Source organism: Sinohyriopsis cumingii, chromosome 19 (assembly GCF_028554795.1).
Source record: "Sinohyriopsis cumingii isolate HCF-2022 chromosome 19, ASM2855479v2, whole genome shotgun sequence".
In the NCBI taxonomy this organism is placed as follows: domain Eukaryota; kingdom Metazoa; phylum Mollusca; class Bivalvia; order Unionida; family Unionidae; genus Sinohyriopsis; species Sinohyriopsis cumingii.
In genome coordinates, this window is record NC_142979.1 from 55,124,386 (window position 1) to 55,142,262 (window position 17,877).

The 17,877-nt window shown below is 35.7% G+C and overlaps 1 protein-coding gene across 1 annotated transcript; it reads right to left on the reverse strand.

The window, feature by feature from the left end:
• Positions 1-13,006: 13,006 nt before the first annotated feature.
• LOC149775736 (uncharacterized) lies at positions 13,007-14,062 on the reverse strand. Its single transcript, XM_089943518.1, has 2 exons — positions 13,529-14,062; positions 13,007-13,306 (listed from the first exon to the last, which is right to left on the reverse strand). Exons 1-2 carry the CDS (start codon positions 14,060-14,062, stop codon positions 13,007-13,009), a joined length of 834 nt encoding a protein of 277 aa, XP_089799644.1.
• Between the last annotated feature and the right edge of the window lie 3,815 nt (positions 14,063-17,877).

Below are 17,877 nucleotides of genomic sequence, written 5' to 3' on the forward strand. Positions count from 1 at the left end.
CACTTATGGACCTTTTGTTGGCAAAGATTTAAATGGATTTCACGAAGATAACTTTAGTGACAGTCTTGCTCTACAACTTTACAAACAAATTTGGCATAGATCTACAAATGACAACATTACTAACCGAATTTCAAGCAGTAAGGAAGCAACAGTCAACAAGTAATTTTCCCTTGATATGTAAACATTTTCTTATTTTCGATATGGACATGGGAATAAACATATTCTTTTCGTCGTCTGGGATACATCGTGCCTTTTGTGTTGTTGTTTTAGCAGCAAGGTCAATAGAAAAACTTGGATTTTTGAGGACGCTTACTTAGTTCCTTTTTGCTGCAGACTATGTTCTAAAACTAGTGCCATATATTGTTAGCACCATCCATGCGAATTTGTAAACTCCTTTAAAATGAAATAGATTTGTACAGTTAACGAAGAAATAACATACTAAGTTTATCGGCAACGCCTCTGCATGTCTTGAATGTTAGAACTAATTGCCGTTGACATTAAATTGTGGGTTGTACTGGAAATCATGGTGAAACTGGAAACATTCTCTGACAGAAACTGCTCAGCTACCTGGAAATAATTTCTGTGTGAACGATAACATCAACTGTCGCTTAAAGAGCCAGTAATTTCTGATTTTGTTTGTGATTTTGGACAAATTAAAGTGGCTCCCCAGCATTTCCAGCGGCAGTCAACACACGATCCAATCTCCTTAAATGTCAAACCTTATTTCTTGTTGGTAAAGTTTATTGAAGCATCCATCCCCAAGCTGCTTGGGCAATTTAGCTCTCGTAAGCATTTTAAATTGTATGTCATGGTGTCAGGATGCATTTTACAGACTGACCTTTCCCAAATGTCTTCAAATGAATTGAGAGTTGGGCATATTTTATACGCACTTATCAACATTTGAAGAATTTCATAAATTAAAAATTACTTATTAAGAACGCCAGTATAATGACAACCAAGCTTTAAGTTCGATTTACAAATTTCAGACAAAATCTAAGTTAGCTACAGCTCTTGTTTATCCTAAGCGTTTATATTATGAATATCGTTCCCGCTGAATAACTTCGAAAGATGTCATAAAATAAAATTACATTTCACATGAGGCTTACTTCCAATACAACCTGTATCAGTTTTCTTTCTTATTTTTGTCTTATTTAAATTGTGTTCTAATTGTTAATAATATTAGGGATTGTGTTATAAACTTTTCGATCAGCATTAATATGCCACGCTATCAAATTATAGAGACCAGTTGACAACCGAGTCTTTCAAACAGCCACAACGGTTCGAAAACCTCCATTAATTTAACGTATGCATATTTAGGGAACCTTAAGTAATGATTGTGATTAATGAGAAATAATTATTCTTACCAATATTGTGAACATAAATAATAATTAAAGTTATTGTTTTACACAGAACTACTTTCACCATCGGTGGCTAATATAATTGATATGTTAATTTGGGGTAACATCGATTGTTATGCTAGCTAGATTTATGAAGGGTTTATTTACATTTAAAGTGTTCATATTCTTATTTTTAACTTCTTTGTTTACAGCTCATCAATAATTTTAGATAGAAGTATATCAAGTTGGACTTGATTGATTTGTCAGTATCATGCACATTACTGTATCATCGGTAGGAACTTAAACTGCCCAGAAAAAGAGATCATAGAACGTATTGTCATACTACCCAAGGCAGTCTTTTTTCAAAGACCTGATTTAGCCTTGGATCTCGAAATATTTGACTTTTTTTATAGGGGTCATTGCCGGTTTACGGCCCAAACATAGCGCCTCTTGATTCGGAAATGCAGGTGTTTATTAGGTGGGCTATTGGATAAATGTCGCTTTTCGGAGTTTAATGGTCTCGTTGTGACATTTTATTGTCGCTGGGTCATACTATCCTATTGCACTGCTGTGTAGATCTTTCAGACATGTCCTTTGATCGAGATGTTTTCGATGACGTCAGCAGGGCATTTGGGTGGGCCTGTATTATTGTTCCAGATCCCACTCACAAAAACTGAGCCATGTCAACTGATGTGTTAAACATTTTAATGCTACCTATGCGTTGGAGCTTAAGTTTATATCACTTTTAAGCACCTGAGAAATCCTGCTGTGAACAAACATTGATTTTAAACTTTCGTGATGACGTTTGGTGCATACGGTAGTAGGTAGTCACACATCGTTGATAGGTTACTTAATAGCACAAATGTATCACACAATATCTAACTAGCTGTTGGTATTTGACAAAACTCTTTTGAACTACTCACGTGTTCAGTAACATTCAGCTATAATTTCTATTTATGCTCAATGCGTATGCAAAAAGGATTTTCTCGATATGGATTGCCAACATTGCATTTTCATCCCCAAAGATCCGCTGGCATGGGCATACACGTTCCGGAGTTTCTGTAGCATCACAATTGAGACGACGCACATTCATGCTATAAACATGATTTTATGGTGATTTGTTCAGGGGAGCATTGCTAGATAGTTCGCGTTCTGACAATCAAACTTTTTGTGTGAACAAATAATGCATAATGTAACAGAGCCGGAGTTTATTTAACTTAGTGTCAGTTGTAGTCACTCCCATATGCAAGAATGATGATGGAATGAATACTCAAAAAGGTGATTAGAAAATGAGTAGTATCGATACGATTCTTCCTATTTCAAGCAACAAACAACCTTATTTTCCTTTTTTAAATATCATCCCCCACTCCCACCCCACTTGACGAAAGTAACTTTTAAAAAACCAACACCACGTCACCCGCGGATAATATATACGATCTGCCACAGCAATATTTTAAAAAAAGAAAGAAACACCTTACCTCCTCCCTTCCATTATACAATTTTTTGAATAGTGTGATTTCTAGATCAGCCACAACTGCCTTATTTTCAAAACCTACACGAGACAAACATAAATTACTGGCAGCGCTGAACAAGCTCAGAGCGTATAACACCTACTGCAGATATCATTTTCCATAGCGACAACACGCCCATAAGCGAGCAGTGCAAACGCTTAGCTCAAACATTTAGATACTCGTTAGGTTTAAAACTTGTATACCAATACAGTAGATGAATGTCTCGCAACCAATATTTTATATTTTCAAATTTGTAAAAATTAAAACTTATGAGAAGTAAATAATAGACTTTAGATTCACAAACGAACGGGCAGTGCACTGTAATTAATTTATCTACAAACCATTTAACATGTTAGACAAAATGAAAATAAATTTGAAAGTGATTATTAAAAGAACAGATATAGAGCACATTGTGATTTTCAATTCTGGCAAATTCATTTAAATTGGGCAGCGTGGATGGCAACTTAAGGTTGTGCTATATCTTACTGACAACAAACTAACACTAACGTACTAGAATCAGTACAATCAATATGTAAGTTCCACATATCTTTTCAGGTACTAAAATCATTATTTGATGAACATACTTTAAATATAACATTAGCATCGATCTAAATACATATCATAATCTGCTATACCCTTAATATTCATCCATGGAATGATCTGAGATATATTAATGGGAAAAATAAATGTCGTATTGAAAATGTTCCGAAGAACATAGTACTGTATATCAATCTTTTTTTTAGCACCTAGAGCAGAGAAAGCAAGAGACTCTCACAAACGTAGATATTTACGGAGCTGAGCAGCTTAATTCTGGAAGAAATGCATCCTGAAGGAAATAATGCAGCGTTTACAAGAAACAAAATACAGGAATGAGGTATTTCGTTCTAAAAGACAGCAACGGAAGAATGAGTATATAGACCCATAAAACAAACAAGCCTTATTAAATATATAATTTAAGTGGTTAGGTAGAAAACAACATCTATTACTCACCCTGTTTCTACTATACAAAACATCTGAGTAATATTTTTGCAATGTATTTTTGGATTCTAACGTTAGACTAAGCTGTGCTATTGGTGGTTAAGCTATGTTGATGTGGTTATGAAGCATCAAATGTATTTAGCCATCAAATGTATTTAGCCATCAAATGTATTTAGCCATCAAATGTATTTAGCCTATTCATAAATACTGCTATAAATACTGGCGTAGCTAAAAGTGGAATTTCATCGGCTGATAAACAGCCTATAACAATTCATCAAAAGATAGATTACGAATTAATTGGTAGAAAAGATGTGAACGTGAATAAGAACTGTAGAGACAAGAAGAATACAGAAATTGTAAGTCTTGTTTCGCATAAAACTGAATCTATGCATAATGTTCTAAATGTATCATGGGGCAATCAAAGACTTTCTAGGAACATGAGTTTGTTTGTTGTTTTTATTTTTGTTAATTTTTTTATATACTCTTTTTGTTGCCTTTCATAAAACTGCAAATAACAAACCAACTAATTCTAAAATAAGCCACCTTAACGATCTGTCAAACTGATTAAAAAAGGTCAGATCATTACATTGCCACTGATAGCAGACAATGATGCTACAGCGCTTTCAGTCAACTGAATCAAATAGTTTACAATATTTTTCATTCCATGTTAAACGTTTACAACGAATGCATAGGCATTCCCTTTATTACCAAAAGCACATTCGCCACTTGGTTCTCCATGTATTCCTTCCAAACGTTGTACAAAACGTTGCTGATATTATACATATAGCTGTAAATTAGTTGTTTTTGTGACCCCTTTTCCTTGTAATGGTTGTTTCAAACTTACACCTAACGGTAATATTTTTTCTCCTTGAGGTTTATTCTATTGATTATTTACCCTAAACAAATGTTTGAAACTGTTAAACGTCTAAGTATTTCTCTCCTTTTGCTTTTCGTAGTATAAAAGAGTTCTTGCGATTTATCTTTCGCTCATTGTCTAAGCAATACTCACAGCTGCGGGTGCGTGAGATGGGAGCACATTCAATGTGGTGTCCAAAGTCCCATTAAGCAAATATTTTATCGGGAGGTTGTTTCTGAATTACAGAATTTTTGGGTGGGGCTGTCAGGGATAATTCTTAAATACACCATTGATTTTCCTGTTAGATTATTGGCATTGAATATTTGCTTACTCAGTAGATACCAATACATTTTAATTGTAAACTATATAATTACAAACTGCTAATGTGTTATTTAGATTAGAGTTTTATTTTCTGTTTAAAAGATTTGCTTATAGTGAAAAAGAATTTAATGCAAGGTTTCAGATAAGAGAAAACATCACAACGTATTACCAGTGAATAAAAAGAGCAAAACAAACATCTTCTATCACTAGATAGAGATGCATAACCAATAATGATTAGGGGAGATGTTCTCGATGTTGTCCCATTTTCAGACAGTAATTTAAGTTTTCAATCATTTTATCCAAATGACGGCAAACGAAGACAGGAGAAAAACGTCCAAATGTCCTAGAAGAATTGGAGAAGGAACCAATGAATTCAACGAATACAGAGTAAAGTAACTCGATCACTTGAATGAAAGGTTTAGAGAACAAAGTTGCTTATTGAGAACTTATATAATTATGGAAACCACACTCATTAGTTATTAGTTTATATAGAACTAAAAGATAATTTTTAAAATAATATATTGGTACTTCTAAGTCTACTTTTTATAATACACCAAATGCATTTTAGTTATTCGAAGACATTGCCTTGTTTCGATCGTTTTTAGTCACCAATTGCTTGCCCTTTTAACACTTTTGACGGGTACTGGTTCACACATGGATCAGCCATATAAATTATTGACCTATAGGTACTTAGTAAACAACCTTGACTTTGACTCATCACATTTACTTCATCATATATATATGGTGTCATGCTAATTCTCCCTTTCATTCCAGATCCACTTATCTGGAACAAATTACAATCTGTAAGCAATGCTGATTTTACCGGACTTATTTTCAAATCAACTATATGAGCTTGTTTGTAATTATTTATGCATATATTTCTTAATTTTTCAAAACTTTTGCATACAATTAAAGTACGTAATCACGTAAGGCACCGAGGGAATTTAATTTGAAATGTTTGAAATCATCTTCACTAATTTCTAATCTACTGAGGTTTGAAGGAATTTGTTTATGTTGGTCTTAATTTAGCTTCATTAATCTTTTGAAGTGAATCCATGCATCCGTATAGATACTTAAGAATTCACTCTACCTTGTACGCTTTACTGTCTGTCTCACTTATATATAGCGCTAATATTTGTCACGGTTATATCTGAGTAATCTATTCAGATTGTCTTTTCTCAGGTTTATAATAAGGTTTTGTTGGATACAAATATAAGGTGTCTATTGTAACACTGAGACAGCTTTTCTTAACAAAATTAAATAATTATGGTCAATCTCTATATGAATCTCCTTTTATTTCTTTTTATGTATCTATATACAATAATCTATACGCGTTTAAGCGCCTATTAAATAAGTCTTGGACCCTTTTAATCGTGGTTTTTCCTGTTAGCTTTGAGCAACAATTATTTGTTTCTTTTCTCGTCGGTAGAGGAGGACTTAATCCTCCTCTTTCGTATGTTTGAAGTTTGCATTAAGCTAATATTTCACCGTTTATTATATGACTATTTATTTCTAGTAAATGAATTGTGTGAAATAGACTCACTTATGTTTGAATAATACAACCTTTAAACGGTTTTTTAACACTAGGAAGTATTTATTTTCTGATTGTATTCTCTGATTTTGTCATTATTTTGTCATCATATAATACCAGGTCGATTTAGTAATATTTGATTTGTTTTATACACTTTGTAATAAGTACTGCGACTTTCCATTTTAGTCAATAGTCTTATTTGCATCACAACTGTAACATGGACTGTTCAGTTCCTTTTTATAAGACTTGAACTTTTAACATATGAATATCACGCTGTTATTTTTTTTTTGAAATCTTTGTACAATGCACATCATTTAAAATGGATATCTCGTCAATTATTATTATTATTATTATTATTATTAGTAGTAGTAGTAGTAGTAGTAGTAGTAGTAGAAGTAGTAGTAGTATGTTTTGCCTGTTCAGTCTAATTAAAATAATAAACTAAAACAGAACCTATTTTCCTCAAATATATTGATAATATTCTTTTCAAAGTCTGTCAATATCTGTGTGCAAGTTTCTGAGCAAAAATACCCAATATTAGAATTAGAGATAATGGATATTATATTATCTAAACGTTTACGATAGTACAAGTAGACATCTTGAGAGCATTCAAGTGGTATTATTTCATTATCCAAGATGTCACATTAACTGTCCTGCATTTTAATTTGCTTCAGTTTATTCTGAGATTGTTCTTGGAATTTTGGAGCAGTTCATTCTACATCTTTTATTTATTTTCGCGACATAATATTTTTTTATTGAGCTTGCAACTGTTAAATGAATAATCATATTCCATTTAAAGAACACTACTTTTTCTAATGTTCATTGTTTCCATCTTTACGATTTTTCTCCTTTGAATACATTGAACACAGTATTGTCGTATATAAAGACAAATCCCCTTTGAATACTTTGAACACAGTATTGCCGTATATAAAGACAAATCCCATTTGAATATTTTGAACACAGGATTGTCGTATATAAAGACAAATCCCCTTTGAATACTTTGAACACAGTATTGTTGTATATAAAGACAACTCCCCCTTCAAGGATATTTCCTGAATAGTCTCTCCCTTGACGTCTTACAGCTGAAACACTCCTAGCTCAACTAATATCAATGGACTAATTGTAAATATTTATTCCATGAACTAGGCAGATAGATTTGTAATTTGTAATTCTAATTTTCTTACATATTGTATATTTATGCTTCAGTTGCGAAAGACCCAAAATGGTTTATCCGTAATTTGGGCTTGTTTATAAGGGTTAATGGCGTTAATTGCAACATACATAACTATCAGTGCTGTGAATTATTATATCCACCAATAAGATTAGTCAATACATCTAGCCATTATCTGTTTTCATTCTGAGTGAAATATTTCCACTGCGGTATTAAGGGTTCCATCCAATCTTTCTACAAAAGAAGCGTTTTTGTCTGCGTAAGTGGACAAGTATTCTACATTTTCTTTTTCCAGTATGTCTTTGATCTTTTTGATGTCAAATTCTTTCTCATCATGGAACTATAGTCATTTTTTCTTCTAGCTTTAGCTCATTAAAATATATCTGAAAACATTTTGGGTGTCCGCCCCCTTTCTTTTCTAGCCAAAGTGTATTTAAATTAAACATCTATCACTGTCAAAACGTATTTATTTGTGCATTTTTATACGCTAACGTATCATATCTACCTGTCATTGGTCATTCACATCGCTGGCACGTACCCTCCCATAATGAATCTTTCAATTACTTTCTTGTGTAATGTGTATGTAGATTAATCAGTTGCTAAATTTTAATTCGGAGTATATTATCTCTTTACCACGTTTAATATCTTTCCATATTTAATTGATTTTTGTGTTAGAAACTGTGTTTTCAGAATCTAAGTACACATGTATTAAACAATAGTGTTCGTGCCCTTGTTTAATTTTAAATCAGCTCAGTTGTAATGGATGCTAATAATTTTGAAGAACTTCTATACAAATTGTCCAATTGTTGTAGTAAAAGCAACGATATGTATATCCGAATGAAATGTGTATTTTATTTTTCCAGGTTAGATGGAGTACAATTATGGTTAGGTATTTGCAACGGAAACATACATAAATGAGCGAAAGGAGCGACAACTCTTACATCAAGAAAAAAATCTTCCACGTTATAAAAAGGTAGAAACTTAATGAACGTGAAGTTGAAATTTCACTCTCTTTTTGTCAGCGTAAAATATTTTGAGTTGTCAAACACGAATCAGGAATTTATTTTATATGTTTATACAAATATATGTTCGTTTTCCTTTGTAATTGTCTTCATATTGCAGCTTGTATACATTTTAACTTCTGCTTGATCTATCTTTAAAGATGAAGCAAAGAGGGAACATAATTTTCCCGAAAACAACTTCAGTGGAAATATAACTTCTGAGACCTCTGTATTCAAATCATTAATAGATAAAGCAACATTTTCTACCCACAAGAGACATTTTTATTTGACTTTGTCCGTTGAAAAGGCGATGTAAATTGTTAATGTTAAATTACATCAAAATTTTATTTACGGTTTGGTAATATTACATAAATTACATTTTCAGATATTATATATATATATATATATATATATATATATATATATATATATATATATATATATATATATATATATATATATATATATATATATATATATATATAGGTTCTGATTTGTTCAAAAGTCTCTAGTTTGTCAGTTCTTAAGGCAGATATCCTCTGAGTAATGCAGCTTCATTGCCCCGAATTCATTCTCCTTATTAAGGTCAATCGACTGGGTTGTCGCGCAAATCGATCCTAACCTAAATCAGACGGAATTTCGCCTAAATTCGTTGCGATTGCACATGGTCAAAACTTAGACAAAATTCAACCCGTTATCTCTCAACGGATTGTGTACACAGATGACCACTCGTATGCGTGTGGTCAGTTTCAACACATTACCTTGACACTGATTGTACGGTCTTTTCCCACATTTCCTCAAGACCAACATCTCAATCAATTTTCATATCGAAGAATTAATTGGCAAGATAGGATAATATGCCCCAATCAATTAGAAAAAGATATTACTTCAGTCTACAATGGGTCTCGATCCCACAGCCCTGAACGTATATACATTGAACTGAATTCATATACAAAATTATTTATCAGTCACGTCTAACCATTTACTTAACATTTAGTTAACAGAGATTTATACCTGTAGCGTTAATACGATAACAGAATATGACAAAAGTCCTCAGTCATTACATATATAACATTGATATTACCAAAGTCTGTCTGTCTGTCAATCGTTTGTCAGTCCTACTGTAAAGACACCGACTACTGAAATAAAACACATGTACACCAGGATTATGGCTAAATAGAGAGAATTATTCATTATCTCATGTAACCTCTGAGTTGCTGTGTCTAACACGAGGCCATGTCTATCCAAACACTGGTTTAGACCAGAGCGAGATCGACAGGCTATGTCTGTCCAAATACCATTTTAGACCAGAGCGAGACAGATTCCACTATGTGATTAGTATTGCACATACTTTATAAAGAGAAAACATTTACACTTGTAATACATCCAATCGTGCTAGTTTATATTTATATATATGGATATATCATAATTGTTTTAATATTTTATAGCGCAAGATACCTTTAACTTCTTATTGTATTTGACTGCTCTCCAAAAATTGTACGATGTTAAATATTACTGGACTGTTAAGCGTATATCCTATACTTTCTCAAAAATATCATGAATTTATGGTGTGACACATTTTTGGTCATGGACCTTAATGGGCTGTTGGTAATACGAATAGGTTTAACAAGGTGGGTGGGTGGGTGTTGTACAGCCAAATATCAAGTCTAGTATGTAATAAGTGAAACTTTATAAATTAACTTTAAAAACCTATCTTTTAAATATTCGGGGACAATCTGTTCTGCGGAAATGTATTTGCATGAACTAAAACAGGCAATTTGATAATTGCATCATAAGCAAAACAGATCACATGATTGAGATAATATTGAGCAGCAACATTGTAATTATCGTTTTGCACGATGGCTAAGCGATATGCAATAAGCGTTACATATTCATATACACTGGGTCTTGCGTGCAACGCTCGTAGCAAAAACGCTTTTCTACAGTGGATTCTACGAATAGGCCACGTACATGGATAGAGTGGACACTAATACATACATATTAGTGGCGCTTTAGAGACATTTTTCTGTTTTCTGTGATACCTAGTTATATGTTGTTACGTGTTTTTATCGTTGTAAAGTGTAGTAGTTTGCAGAGACACTGAGCGTCTTAGAAAGCAGAATGCAGGGGTGGGTATGGGGGATTGGGGGATTGGTGGCCTCCATAAAGTGGAAATTTACAGCAAAGTCTTTCATTTTGTACATTTTGCCTTGAACCCATTATGAAGATGCCTAGACGGTGGTTAGAGAGTCAAACTCAAGGTTCCCTCATTATTCATGTTAAAAAACTGATTTAACAATTGTGGTATTATATATATATATATATATATATATATATATATATATATATATATATATATATATATATATATATATATATATATATATATATATATATATATATATCTGTACAGTGCATACAGAAAGACATTTGTCCAGAGAATATGAAAATACTCCCGCTGTTCATTTGGGAATCATCACAATTTTTTTGTGCTAAAACATTGTGTCAGCATTAATGTTACAACACCCACCCCCAACAAACAAAAAAACCAACACAAAACATGGAGAACATTTAGTATTTTCTACCTCATAAAATGCTGATTATGGCAAATGTACGCATTCTTACCTTTTTTATGTACTAAATATAAACCTGAACCCTGTGAACTAATATTTTGGGTAGATATAAATGACTTGTCCGTTTGACATTTCATTGAAATAGGTATTAAAGGCCTGGAGAAATAAATATAATAGTGTGCATGTATTGTGCATGCCGCTTGTTTTGGATGTGAACGAGAGAATTATTTAAAAGTCACACATACGAAATTCATGCACTGCAAAACCTATTTTGTTGAGTGAGGAGGGACCTTTACGTACATTCCACTAAAATTACGCAGAATTGTCATTATTGTCTATCTATACAGTGGCGGATCCATATGTATCGTGTGTGGGGTGCGGTATCAACAAGTAGGCGAGGGTCTGTGGGACGAAACAAACATCGGGAACATAGGAGTTCGTGGATTTAAAGTGTCATGAAAACGAGGGAGTCTCAGGTTGTTACACAAGCAGTATTTATTCACACACGTTGTGAGTACACATCAATAAGCTTCCATGATGGATCGCAGCGCCCCCTGCCTCCGGGAGCAGTCCCTATCTAATGTTGCAGCTACTAAGGGAAACAGTTATTAGATAGAATTAGCAAGTAAATTATGATACCACACATAAAGTGTGTCAAACATTTGAACCATCTAACTACGGTACCACACATCTCCCCTCTTTTGAGATTATCCGAACATAACATTTTGCTTATGACTAGATAGGAAAATAATGAATTAATTCCGCCAACATGAAACATTAAAAAATTAATCAGTGAATTTACTGTCTTTGTATCTGAACTGTCCACTGAAAGAATTTGAGGGAATTGATTTATATAATAAGTTACTGTAAACTTGCACAGGATAGTCCTGACTTTAATACTATAGAAACCTAAAAGTCAAATTCTATTGCAATAATTCAGAAATCGAATACTACTACGCGTTGGCACATTTATAATAGTCACTTTCTAAGAACACAATCACTTAATCTGGCTGGTTTTCGGACGACTCCCCCACTTAACGTCCGCACTGGAGTGTTTGGACTGTTGGGGACATTGAGTACAGCTGGCTTGCTGGGGGTCGGCTGCATGGGTCAAGCTGGGTGGTAGAATCATCAGATGGTTGCACGGGATACATGTTATTGAGAGACTGTGCGCTGGACTCCAAATAACACTGTCGGGACTCTGTTGCAATGTTTGTATACTAATTTGTATTGACTGGAAGTAGATTCTCATGGCTTTTCATCCGCTGTACATGGATTCGATTGCGCCTGTATATCCCTTGGGGTCTTTTACCAAGTAGCTTCTTCGGTCTTTATCGGCTTGAATAACTATGTCTGGTGTTGACCACTTGTTATCATTTCCATGCCATTTGATTATGACGCTGTCTCCCTCAGTAACGTCTGGTAAATTATGTGTAGTGTGGCGCCGGTTGTAAAATAATTCATATCTTTCTTTTGTCTTAAGGTATCTTTGCCTGATGATTTTGAGGTTTAGCCGCTTGGGGTTTAACTTCAATAATGGGTCAGGTGGTCCTCATCTGGCGTCCCATCACCAATTAGGCTGGGCTGGCACCTGTAGCAGCTGTCGGTGTGGCTCTATAAGCCATCAAGACAAGGAATACATCATCATGTTTAAGTATGGATTTTGCTATTTTGACACCACTTTCTGCTTCACCATTCGCTTGTGGGTAGTAAGGACTGGTAAATACTTATTTGTTATAATTCTCAGCAAACTTCTTGAATTCTGAGGAAGTGACCTCGGTCCCATTGTCTGATAGAACGATTTCTGGGATTCCCCATCGTGCAGATGTGCTCTTAAATTTTCCAATTACCTGCTGGGAGGTTATTTTTGTTAGATGCATAATTTCCAAATAGCGTGCAAAGTAGCCAATAGCTACCAAGTATCTTTCTTGTTTGGCTTCACAAATATCGATTGCAATTTTCCGCCATAGCCTGTCTGGTAGAAAAGTTGTCTTCAATGGTTCCCTTCTCTGTGCTGGCTTCCTAATCTGACAAAATTTACATGTCTCTATTTTGTATTGGATCTGTCTAGCGATTCCAGGCCACCATACACAACTTTTGGGCTTTCACACGGCATTTGGCTAATCCCTGATGACCCTCGTGAATGTAATCAAGAAAATCCGGGCCTTAAGACTGCAGGTATGATAACTATGTCCATGAAGAGAAATAGGTCGTCCTGAATTGAGAATTTACTGCGTACAGCAAAGTACAGATAGGGGACAGCTATTTTCCTTATCCGGCCATCTATTTTTGGTGAAAGTCATTGCAGTCTGTAGATGGTGGTCACTTCTGTAACCTGTTTTTATTTGTTCTAATTTCATATCAGAAATTGGCCAGGATGCCTCCAGTGACTCTATAAAAATTTCCATTTTCTCTTCGCACGTGGCTTCCTGGCCTAGGAGAGGGCTCTGAGAAAGGGAGTCTGGAACTACCAAAAGCTTCCCAGCTACATACTCTGCCTTTGCGTTGAAGCGTCTCAGCCGCATCAACAGTCGTTGACACCTCAAAGGAGCTTTATCTAAATCATGTGTATTGATCAGTGGCACTAAAGGTTTGTGGTCAGTATGCAATCTGAACGAGTCCAGTCCAACAAGATATCGTGAAAACTTCTCACATGCGCACGCACATGCAAGGCACTCCTTTTCTATCTGTGCATATTTAACCTCTGCAGGGGTGAGAGTTCTAGAACAGAAGTTAATTGGCTTGAGTTTTTCTCCGTGTTGTTGGAATATTATCCCACCCATTCCATAACTGCTGCATCAGCGCTGACAAATGTTAACTTGCCAGGGTCATAAAATGCCAAGAATGGTGTGGATGTCAGCATCTCCTTGATTTTCGTGAAGGTGTAATCCTAGTCTGGGCTTCAATACTAGACTGTCTGATTTCAGCAGGTCCATAATTGGTCGCATTATTATAGACAAGTCTGGGTGAAATCTACCAAGGTAGTTTGTCATGCCCATGGTGCGACGAAGCTCACTGATATTTAATGGAGCAGGTAGCTCTTTCACTGCGGCAACCGTTGCTGGACTGGGCAGTATGCCATCCGAGCTGATCACGTGCCAGAAGAATTCTAGTTTGTTCTTCCTAAATTGACATTTTTCTTTGTTCAGCTAGAGACCACTCCTACTGAGCTTTTCCAGTACCAAATTTAGGCGTATGTCATGCTCCTCTAAGGTTCTGCCATAAATGAGTATATCATCCATAATGGCCTCTGACCCTTTATAGGCGGGCAGCAGCTCTGTCATTTTTCTCTGAAAAGCTCTGGTGCCAACGTAATACCAAAATAGGACTCATTTAAAACAGAAGCGACCCAGCGGTGTAGTAAAGGTTTTCAGTTTAGCACTTTCTGGATGTAAAGGCATTTGATAAAATCCGCTTTCTGCATCAAGTTTGGAGAAGACAGTGGAGCCTATCAGCTTCGGTGATATATCATCTGGAGTAGGGAGCAGATATCTTTCCCGTTTGACAGCCTCACTGAGCTTCTTCAAGTCAACACAAATTATGACTTTGCCATTTTTCTTAGGGACTGATACTATAGGCGCAGACCATTCTGTGAGCTCAGTTACTTCCTCAATGATGGCTTTTTGTTGCATATGAAGCAGTTCTTCTTTCGCCTTAGACAACGAGGGAAATGGTACACGCCTGGGTGTAGCTATACTATATGGCCTGGCATCATCCTGGAGTATCATCTTTACTGGCTCACACTTCAACAGGTCAAAGTGTCCAAAGGCTCTTTTGTTGATCTCTTCAACTCTTTTCACAAGACCCATTGCCTGTGCAACTGCACGTCCGTCCAGGGCGATTATTAGCACGTTGTCCCTTGATGACAAATACCTGAAACTGGTACGATACTTTCTTATAGGTAGTATGTTACATAAACTCGCCTCTTGAATCCAGAATCCCTTTAGGGCTGCACAACTTGGATTCCGATTGTCTCAGCTTTGGTTTTGTTGGAAGAGAGTTGTACGTTGCTTCAGACATGACTATTGCTCTGCTCCAGTGTCTATTTTGAAGTGAACTGAGGCTCTACAAATGTTCAAAATCACAAGCCATGCCTCATTATCATCATTACACATAGTTACTGAGACAAGGAAGAATGATTTATGGTATTCTGCATGATCTGTATCTGGTGTTTCATTGAATGTGACCCCATTTGCTCTTTTTGAGTGACAGACAATGGCAAAGTAGTCAAACTCATTACAGCTTCTGCACCGGGACATCTCTCACCTCTACCATGCCTACTTTTGCATTTGTGACATGTTTGTTGTGTTGTTGTTTCAAAATCTGATTTAGTTTTCGCCATTGACGCTGTCTATTTTGGTTGGTCGATCCTGGTTTAATGCTTGATGCATTGTTCTGTTTAGAAATTTCATCCAAATCTCTGACCGTCTGACTTTGGTCGCGATTCTCACTTTTTACCAGTTCTGATTGTCTCTCTGTATAGCCTTCACTAAGGTAAGTTCGGCCTCCATTTGTAGCTTTTCCGAAATCTCTTTATCCAGAATTCCATTTACAAGACGATCCATTATTGCTTCGTCCTTTTGTGTGCCAAAGTCACAATGGTCGGCGATTTCATAAAGCTTTCTTACAAATTCCTCCACAGACTCTCCTGGTTTTTGACTAAGTTTGTGAAAGCACGGTCTTTCGTGGATGACATTGCTCTTGGGGCCGAAGTAAGCATCACATTTCTGCAAAACTTGTCGGCATCTTCGTCGTCAAACGATTTAGATATTTATTCTGCTTCTTTCCCCATTGCATATATTAGTGAAACTTGCTTGAACTGCCTCAACCTTATTTAGTTTGGTGGCGATTCTAAAGCGCGTGAAACACTGTTTCCAATCCGGCCACTCCACTGGCTTCCCAAAGTTAAAGCTGCCTGGACTTTCGCTATTTTCACTCAATGCAAACGTTTATGTATCTTTTGGAGTCACATCTGACACAATGTCATAAAACCGAGGGAGTCTCAAGTTGTTACACAATCAGTATTTATTTACACCCGTCCTGAGTACACATCAATAAACTTCCATGATGGATCGAGGCGCCCCCTGCTTCCGGGAATAGTCACTATTTAATGTTGCAGCTACTAAGGGGAGCAGTTGTTAGTTAGAACTAGCAAGTAAACTACGATACTACACATAAAGTGTGTCAATAATTTGAACAATCTAACTGTTAAGAAAATCCTACTCCAGCAAACTTTCCGCCTTTTTACTGTTCTTCTTTTTGTTCAGGGTATGCTTCACCTACAGGCCACCTTCCGTGGATCCGCAACTGTTAAATCGACTATGCGGGACAGAGACTTGGAGTTTATTACCTGTTACGTTTTCTTTAGAATTGTCTCGGTCACATCAACGTTGAACTTATGCTTAGGTTGAAATGGACTCTTCGTATGTATGTATGTATGCATGCATGCATGTATGTATGTATGTATGTATGTATGTATGTATGTATGTATGTATGTATGTATGTATGTATGTATGTAGGTGTGTGTGTGTATGTATGCATGTATGTATGTATGTATGTATGTATGTATGTATGCATGTATGTATGTAGGTGTGTGCATGTATGTATGTATGTATTATTTGATCCATGGATATATTTGTGTATGTTGACAAATCTGCTTCTAAAATGAACCTTTTGACAAACTGCCTCGCTCTCAATGGTGCATTTGACATGAATTGTGCATTATGTATAGGGACTTAATACTACTGAGTTTTGGCCTTCCTTGGAACACTTCGAAATCGAGATAGTGGAGCACTCTGACAATAAATTGTTCATTAATTCTTATGGTAGATGGACCGTCAAATGTTAGATTAAAATTAGCAAAATGTTTAATGGAAGGTCCCAAAGCTATAGAGTCTAAATAATTAACCGAGCAATTATTTGGTGTGTGAATCGTGACCATTTTAGTTGATATATTCACTTCAGAGAGGGGATGCAAGCAGGCCCGGCCCTAGGGTAAGTCGAACGAGGCAACCGCCTTGGGCCCCGCGCTTCTCCGCAATGCAATCGTTTTGCTTGGGGCCCGCGCTCATCGCTTGCTGCCTTGGGCCCCGCATACCTAGGGTCGGGCCTGGATGCAAGAAATCAAATACAAATGTCAGATTGGTTATTCACAATTATATTTTACAAGATGATATATGACGATAGAACCGGCGAAGATTTCCTATCTAAATTAGAACATAAGGCTGTTTTTTTTTTTAAGTTACTGCATATATTCGTACGTAATATATAATTTTTAAGATTGACGGCTATTTGTACTTCGGAAAAAATTCAAGGCTGGTTAAGTATGATATCGTATTGCACAAAATGGTCACCCATATTTTTTAATACAACCTAAAGATACCACTTTTCAAAGCGCTGGGATGTTATAATTAGGTGACAAACGATCCTTGCCGAAATAGTTTAGTTTTGGCAGTTTGAGTGAGTTATTAACCACATAACTTCATAATATATTGTTATTACAAATTATCGCCGTCAAATGTCAGGAAGACGAGTGTTACATACACTACGACTCATGGTAAACTTTTAAGTACATCGTCTATGCCAAACTGTAAAGCAA